The sequence below is a fragment of the Myotis davidii genome, unplaced genomic scaffold (assembly GCF_000327345.1).
Source record: "Myotis davidii unplaced genomic scaffold, ASM32734v1 scaffold353, whole genome shotgun sequence".
Lineage (NCBI taxonomy): Eukaryota > Metazoa > Chordata > Mammalia > Chiroptera > Vespertilionidae > Myotis > Myotis davidii.
Window position 1 is genome coordinate 130668 of NW_006284335.1, and position 9211 is coordinate 139878.

At 42.4% G+C, this 9211-nt stretch overlaps 1 protein-coding gene across 2 annotated transcripts in view; it reads left to right on the forward strand.

Annotated features, from left to right (window-relative positions):
• FAM120A (family with sequence similarity 120A) overlaps positions 1-8257 on the forward strand; it is a 112174-nt gene extending 103917 nt beyond the window's left edge. For both annotated transcript variants that reach the window (XM_006754437.2, XM_006754438.2), the window contains one exon: positions 6369-8257. In XM_006754437.2, the coding sequence (XP_006754500.1) occupies positions 6369-6677 (309 nt within the window). In that variant the 3' untranslated portion in view covers positions 6678-8257. The remainder of the gene's footprint in view (positions 1-6368) is intronic.
• Positions 8258-9211: the final 954 nt, after the last annotated feature.

Here is a 9211-nt window from a genome sequence, read left to right on the forward strand (position 1 = left end):
ATATTACCCTTTTATTATATAGGATAGAGGCCTGGTGCATGAGTGGGGGCCAGCTGGTTTGCCCTGAAGGGTGTCCTGGATCAGGGTGGGGGTCCCGCTGGGATGCCTGGCCAGCCTGGTGAGGGGATGATGGGTGTTTGTAGCTGGTCACACCCGCTTCAGTGTGGGGGTGCCTGGCCATTCTGGGTGAGGGGCTGAGGGCCATTTTCAGTCTGACCAAGCCCCTTGGCGATAGAAGCTCCCAGCCTCTCCTTTTAATCTTTTTTTTTTATTATTATTATGGGATTTATTTACCTTTCTGTAATTGAAACTTTGTAGCCTTGAGAGGAGCTCAGAGCCAGCCAGGCGGGCGGGAGGGAAGCCTCCTGCTCACTCCAGCTCCGTGGCCATGGCCGGCTGAAAGCAGGTATCTGGGGTTTGTTTAAGTTCAATAATTAAAACTTTGTTGCTTTGAGTGGAGCTCAGAGCTGCCACGGCAGCTGGGAATCTTCGCTTCCTCCATCATTGGGGCAACCAAGCCTCCTGCTTGCTCCAGCTCTGTGGCTGCTAGCCACCATCTTGGTTGAGTTAATTTGCATATAGTTGCTCTGATTGGCTGGTGGGTGTGGCTTAAGGTGTAGCAAAGGTACGGTCAATTTGCATGTTTGTCTTTTGTTAGTGTAGATTCCATATTGTACACACTGGCAGCTCAATACATTAATACTGCCATCACCAACACAATCACTGAGGACAACTGAAATGTTGGCATATGTCCTATAATTCTTGCATTTAAAAAAAAATAGTTGTGGTTATTGCCTGCATTGTTCAGCTTACAGCAGTGACCTGCTTCACTCTTCCTTTAGCCTCATCTGTCCAGGTTACATACATCTGTGCATCCAGGACCCACAGTCTATGTCTGCAGGTCTATATTGTCCCTCTGATGCTTTTTCTCTAGTACATTCCTCAGTGAGGACTTAGGGAACAAATACTCAGTTTGAAAATACTAGTCATTGTTTTCCTAACATAGTGATACCTTGTAGATATTGTGGGTTTTTTTCTAGACCACTGCAATAAAGTGAGTACCTGCAACAAAGAGAGTTGTCATCTTTTTGCTGGGGCGGGGGGTGGGGGGGGCGGGTCTTGCCTTCAGTTTGTAAAAATGAAACATAAAGTGAAGAGCTTAAAGCAGGGTATTCTGTTCTTTGAAACATTGACTCACATCTTGCTCCCCAAGTATCTTAAAGCATCTGTGGTGTCATTTTCTCCTGTTATAAAGCTTTGCTGCCAAAGACTGTTAGTAATCTAATTGTCTTTCCCTTTAAAGCCATTTGCTGTTTTGGCTTAAATGTCCAAATGTTGTTGTTTTTTCTGTCAGAGTTTAGTGATGCGTCCTGCTGGTGGTTGCTCTGGGTCCATGTGCTCAGTACAGGACAAGCTCTTTCAAACACAACTTTAAATCTTGATTTGCATCAGGAAGTTTTCTTGAATGACTAGTTTTTCATTTCTGTGCTTTTTCTTTGCTTTTTCAAATCTCTGGTGCTCCTGTTACCCTGGTTCTCAGGGTCCATCTTCAGTGTTTGTCACACTCTTGATTTTTTATCTTTTCATATATATATATATATATATCACAAAACGTACAATTCACTTGTTTAAAGTGTACAATTCTCAACGTCATGAGGTAGTTTATCATTCTAGGAAGAAACACATACTCATAAGCCAGTGGTTATCAACCTTCTGGCCCTTTGAATACAGTTCCTCATGTTGTGACCCAACCATAAGATTATTTTCATTGCTACTTCATAACTGTAATGTTGCTACTGTTATGAATCGTAATGTAAATATCTGATATGCAGGATGGTCTTAGGCAACCTCTGTGAAAGGGTCGTTCGACCGCCAAAGGGGTTGCGACCCACAGGTTGAGAACCATTGTCATAAGCAAGTCACTACTCCCACCCCAAACTCCCTCTACCCCTGACAACCGTGTATCTGCTCTCTGTACCTTTCATGTAAATGCATAAGGGGCATGTACCAGCACTTAATTCCCTTTCATTATTATGTTCTATTGCAGTGATGGTGAACCTATGACATGCGTGTCAGAGGTGACACACGAACTCATTTTTTTGGTTGATTTTTCATTGTTAAATAGCATTTAAATATATAAAATATCAAAAATGTACATCTTTGTTTTACTATGGTTGCGAATATCAAAAAATTTCTATATGTGACATGGCACCAGAGTTAAGTTAGGGTTTTTCAAAACGCTAACACTCTGAGCTCAAAATGTTCGCCATCACTGTTCTATTGTGTGCATGGACTGCACTTTGTTTATCCATTTATCGGTGTGTGGGCATTCAGTTTTTTTTTATTTTGAGGCTATTATGAATAGTTTCAGGTATACAACATAATGATTCAATATCTATATATACAAAAGCCTAAGCAGCCGTTTGACCGGTAGCGATGACGCACAATGACCACCATGGGGAAGATGCTCCAACCGGTAGGGACCCTGTCATCCCTGAATCTGGTTCACTTGCACCAAATTCCCTTTCAATGTGCATTAATCTGTGCACCGGGCCACTAGTTTATATGTATTACAAATTGATAACCACATTAAGTTCTAGTTAAAATCCATAATCTTACATAATTAAAGAAGTTTTTCTTTTTGTAATAACTTTTAAGATCTACTCTCTTAGCAACCTTCAAATATACAGGGTGGAGCAAAAGTAGATTTATAGTTCATATGAAAAGTAATATAAACAATAAATAAGAATAAACTGTGTTTTGTGTACTCACAACTATAAACCCATTTTTGCCCCAACCTGTACAATACAGTATAGTTAACTAAAGTCATTATGGACACATTTTTGTGTGTACACATTTTCAGTTCTCTTGGGTATATAGGTAAGAGTGAATTCTTGGTTGGTAGGTAAATTTAACTAATTGAGGAACCACCAAACTGTTTTTCCAAAGTGCCTGCACATTTTTTCTATTCCTGTCAGAAATGTCTAAGGGTTCTGGTTCCTCCACATTCTGACCAACATTTTTTGTTATTTCTTTGAGTTTAGCCATCCCAGATGGTATGAAGTAGTATCAAATGTAGTTTTGATTTGCATTTCTCTCTTTGTTTCTGATTTTAAAATTTTTCTTCCTTTTCACCTTCTTTGGGTATTTTATAATGTTATGTGGTGTGTTTCTTCTAGTTTAGTCTTCATTTTTTTTGAATAATCTTTTCTTATTTTGAATTCTTCCCTAAAATTTTCACCTCACTTCCTAGCTTTTCTTGGTTTTATCGGTGTATGTCCTGTCCTGTCACAACCCATTTTGAAATCAGAGGAAGCAGTCTTGGCCGTTATGGACATGCCTTTCTGCCATATTTCATTGTCTAAAGCAGTGGTACTCAACCTTCCTAATGCCGCGACCCTTTAATACAGTTCCTCATATTGTGGTGACCCCCAATTTCATTGTTACAAATTGAACATAATTAAAGCATAGTGACTAATCACAAAAACAGTATGTAATTATATATGTGTTTTCTGATGGTCGTAGGTGACCCCTGTGAAAGGGTCGTTTGACCCCCAAAGGGGTTGCGACCCACAGGTTGAGAACCGCTGGTCTAAAGGAATGTTGGTCCTTTCCTTATCCTATATAATAAAAGCCTAATAGGCTGTTCCCTACCTTTCAACCAGTCGCTATGACGTGCACTGACCACCAGGGTGAAGACGCCCTGACCAGTTGGTTAGCTTGCTGCTGGGGTCCAACCAATCAGGACTGGGTGAGATGGGCTAGACATGCTCTGGAGCCCTCACGCAGTCCCTCCCCGGCCCCGGTGTGGTCCCTCAGCCTGGCCTGCACCCTCTTGCAACCCAGGACTCCTTGGGGAATGTCCGCATGCGAGGCCGAGGGACACCCCCCACCACCACCACCACCACTGGTACACAAATCCGTGCACCAGGCCTCTAGTCTTACCTAATAATGGACAAACATGTAAATTGACTGTCCCTCTGCTGTGCTCAACAGCCAATCAGGAGAGTATGCAAATTAACCCAACAAAGATGGCAGTTAATTTGCATTTGTAGGCACGAAGCAGCGGAGTGGAGACTGAAGGCTCTGGCTGGAGCAGTGAAGACTAAAGGCTCTGGCCAGAGTGAAGGCCTGGGTCCCGGATGCTGGAGGAAAACTGGTGCAGGCAGCTAGGGGAAGGGAAGGCCTATTGCAAGAATCTCTCTGTGCACCAGGCCTCTAGTTTTTCTATAATGGCAGTACGTGTGGTTCCACTTTGGTACTTTTGGTTGCTCATTTTAGGTGACATTAGTGTTCTTGTATCTTGAGAAGGACAGAAAATGAAGGGCAGCTTGTCTCCTGAGAGTTTTTGAGCTGTCCTCCTGTCTCTGTTGGTGCCATCCTGGTGGGGCCAGCTCTAAGAGGATGTGTGCAGAGCAGGCAGTGCCACCCTGTGCTTGTGGTCACTTGGTGGGGGCACGCCTCACAGTGTCCACGGTTTGCAGGAAGAATGGACTGTAGAGAGCAGTACAAGCTGGCATTCCTTCTCATTCCTGTTGCATCCTCTGTGCGCACACACACCACCACCACCACCAAACGGCCCCCTGACCCAGTTCCTGCAGCAGGCGTCTGTGAGGGTGTGAGGGGCTGCCTACCACCTCTGCTAGTACCACCACAGGTGTGTGCTTGGTCCAGCAAGTGGACTTTTTCCTGAGAGACTGAGTGAAGGCTTTGAGGTTTGAAAGCATGTACTGGAGATCTTCAGTATCATTTTTTTGTCCCTGCTTAGCCCTCCTATATTTTATTTGTCCTATATTTTTATATTTATCTCAAGGTTCCAAGAAAATCACTATAGTATAGACCTCTGGAAAAGTTTATATCAGTGTTTCTGAATTCTAGGATTGAAAACTAAAATGAGAAGACAGTGTGGGACATATGGAGCCCAGAGGGTATAGAAGAATCGTCCCTAATACAAGGGTGATGGGCATCTTCAACTCCATTTGGGCTGAGCAGGTGGTCTTTATTTTCAACCAAACACCCCGATTCTCAGAGTAGAAAGGACTAGAAGGCACTAGATGCATCACCATCTTGTGTTGAAAGGGGATGGGATGTGGAGCTGGAAGACCTCTAAGCAGCTTACCTATTCTGAGCCTCTGTTTTCTTATCTGAACAATGACCTTTTGAAGGTAAAGACCATTAATGTTTTCTTCAGCAACTGTCAGTCTCTGACAGTGGGTCTCAGCCCTGTCCATGTCAGCTCTAGGGGACACTGGCTTTGTTTGGAGACAGGGTTAATTGTCACAGCTTGGCTGCAAGTGCTGTGGACTTGTGTGGGCAGAGGCCAGTCATGCTTCTAACCTCCCTACAGTGCACAGACAGCCCCTGACAGAATGATGAGGTCCAAAATGCTGTGATGTCAGGTTGAGAAACCCATGCTCTAGGAAGTAAGCAACTGGAAGAGCTCAGTCTGTCTTCATGGTTCCGTACAGAGAGGAAATGTGCTGAGTCAGTCTCAATGTTCATTTTTTTTCCAGAGAATTGTTTTTAAATCTGTTAGGAAGAGGGGAAGACCCCTTCAGAAGAAATAAGCCACAAACACATATAGCGATTATCAGTGCAGACTTCCTTCTTGCCGAGGTTGCCCAGCAATGATTGTGTCATTTCTTCATTTCCCAGTAGGAATGGATGTCCCTGCTGCCTGTTACGTGCAGATACCCCATTGGAGGTCATGTGCAGGACAGGTGTAGTTTGAAACTTCAGAGTAGACTTATTGAGGGACCTTTTTTACTTTAAATGACCCAGTGCTCTTCAAGTGGGGATCTCCCTCATCGTCAGCACATTAACTACAGGGAAGTTGAGGGATGGGGACACAGGAGGAACTGCTGAGATGGAGAAGCTTCTGCCAGATGCAGGTCAATCAGAAGCGAAGACAGAGTCTGTTACAGTGTAGAGGATGTATGTTGAGTATATATAACAATGTACAGAGTGTATACAGACTAACAGAGTGTATGGAGTATATAACAGAATGTAGAGGAAAGTACATACACTGCCCTGGCCAGTGTGACTCAATGGTTGGAGCGTTGTCCCAAACACCAAAAGGTGGTGGGTTTGATTCCCGGTCAGGGCACATGTCCAGGTTGTGGATTTAATTCCCAGTTGGGATGCGTGCAGGAGGCAACTGACTGATGTTTCTCTCTCCCTTCCTCTCTCTCTAAAATCAAGAAAAACATTAAAATGTTATAAAAAATAAAAATCTATTTTAAAAAATAAAGTACATACACAGTATTCTATTCTTGAATCTGCAGTGAGTATCATTAGGCCTCGTTAGCACCCCCGTTTCCCACTGTTTATCAAGAGTTGCTAATCGCTGTGTAATTCATTTTAAACAGGGCAAGCCTCCTTATGCTGCTTCAGCAGAAGAAGTGGCCAAAGAACTGAAGTCGCGATCCGGGGAATCCAAGTCCTCCGCCATATCTTCAGACGGGTCCCTGGCTGAAAATGGAGTGGTGGCTGAGAAGCCAGCTTCCCAGATGAATGGGAGTGCAGGTGACACCAGGGCCCCCAGCCACTCGGAAAGTGCCTTGAACAATGACTCTAAGACGTGCAATACAAATCCTCACTTAAATGCACTAAGCACAGACAGTGCTTGCCGTGGAGCTGATGCTCTGGAGGCAGCTGTCTTAAAGCAAGAAGAATAAACTTATTTTTTATAGAGGGTGAAGGATGCTGGAAGGGTAAGGATTTAGGAATATCTGGAGAGAAAGAGAGCCTACAGTTATGTACATTTTTTCCTTTCCGTAAGAGAAAAATGAGGACTTTGGAAATTCGGATCCCTCTTTGATATCAGAGATTTAAAAAACACATTTTTAGTTTTAACCAGTTGTAGTCAAAATGCTACAATAAACAAAGAGAGAAAGAAAATGAAGAGCATTTGACTCCCACTCTTAAAATGAAGTACACACAAAGTTTAAACTGGTTATGACAAAAGCCTATAGTTGTGTTTCTTGAACTATAAAGAAAACAAATTTTGGCAGTCTTTAAGTATATATAGCTTAAAATATCATTTTTAGCATTTGGCACCATATGTATGCCATTATCTTTGATTTTGCATTACTGTTCACAAGAAAGCTTTGTTTAAGGCTTTGATTTTATGATTATGAAAGAAATAAGGCACAACCACAGTTTTTCTTTCTTACTTAAATTTCATCACTGTTGATGTGGTTCTTTTGTGTTAAAAGAAAAAGTGCAACTATCAAAACAAAAAATTATAGAGTAATATTGCCGTTCTGCTGATTTTAAATACAGTACATCATACATACTTTACAAGCAAGTTAAATGGAGATAAAGTTGAAATCATAGAAGATACAAATGACCTTTCAAAATCAATACAATGTGTTCTGAAACTTTTTGTGACTTAAATACCATGCATCTGTGATCAATGAACTATGTGGTTTTGAATCGAATGTAGACCATTAGTGCTACTACTTGAGCTAAACTTCTGCATGGTTCATAATTTTTAAAGTGTGTAGTTAATATTATGCATGTTATTGTCCTTTCTTCCATTCTTACCAGTATGTGCCCATTTGCAAAACAAAAATGCTAATAATCAGTAATAGTTCTATAAAAGATGTTAACTCTGTTTAGTCATTGACTGATCTTGCTCTAACCTTAAAATTTTGTGATTATTGACCTCTGTTGCATTTATTCTAAAACACCCCAAAATTATCTAGCTGTTTCGAATATCAACATTACCCTGGTGTATTCACTGCTGTATGCATTACTGTTCTTTGTTGCTGTTTTATTCCTTCATATTAGCAAAATATGAAATTCTGTGAAAAACAAAAAAAAAATCCCTTTGATCTTTAATCCTCCCCCCCCCCTTCTGTAGCAGGAAACAAATTGCTTGTTCTTGAGAACTTTCCCATCAAGAATTTAGTAGAAGCAGGTATACTTATATCATTTGATGTTTTTGTTAATGTTTCCAAACAATGTACTTTGAAATCAGAATCACTTCTTATTCGTTTTCATATAATTCTCCTGATGCTCTTCATCACACATTAGTGATCAGAAACGAGATGTAATTCCCCAATCCCTGCCCGCAAGACCTGAGTAGGATCTTACTGTAAGTTGAAGGGAGTTTTGCCCTAACTCATGGATTGTGCAAGAATGAACTGCTGTTGGGTTTGACTGATTGTAGATGGGTTGTGGTGTGGTGTATTGAAGGCTATTGAATGCAACTTACAATGCTTAATAAAAATCTTTATTCTTTTAGTATAAAGTATGGTGTGACTTTTAAATTCCTTGTATTTTACTGAAGTTTAATTCAAATTGAAACAGCTACTGAAGAGCTTGGTCAAATAAACAAGATTGAGAAATATTTTGTCCTTTGCAAGTAATTCCAGGTTTCCAGCTCTAAAGGAATTTACATCCATCGTTAATGTGGAAATGATGCTGGTGTCTGAGTTTGTTACAAAGAAGACTGTCCCTATGATAGAGTAGGCTTAGAAATAGAAAGTTATTGTTTCTTAAAAAGCCCAAGGAAGAAATAAATTTGGTCTTGATTAAACCACTTTTTAAACATTAGCCGAATCGGCTTTTTACTCAATGTCCCTTTTTGTCCTGGGGTTCCCTACATTACATTGGTTGTCCTGTCTCCTCCCGCTCTTGTCTGGCAGTTTGGAGAGTGCTGCTGGGCATTTTGTGGAATGTCCCTCCTCTGGGGCACATGCAGTTCACATGGCACCAGAGGACTGACCTTACCTGGCTGTTGGTCAGGTTTCCGACCTGTAACATCGCCCCACCCCGTCCTATCCGCTCCTGGGGGGGTCATGCACCCCCCGCACTGGGAGGTGGGGTATGAATTTCCGGAAGTTTGGCGTTACTGTGCCGGGCAGCCGTGTCTTCCCCGCCCGCCGTGTTTTTACATCAGAGAGTTCTGAGTGCTGAGCACAAGACGGGGCTACGGAATTCGTTTTTACTGGTGCATTTTCTGAGGATCCGTTGTCAATCTCCCGTGCTCTGACACCCTCAATGATGGTGCCGAACTAGGAAACGCTACTTCAGCAGCACTGTTCTGGGTGTTCCAGCCATCCTATCAGGACGACACAATCACCACCTGCAGAGCAGCTTTCACCCACTGCCGGCGACACGGCTGGAAATCGGCGAGGCGCCCCGAGCCTGCGGCCTGCCTCCGCTCAGGGCTGGCCCTCTGCCTGTCCTGAGCTGCCCCTGC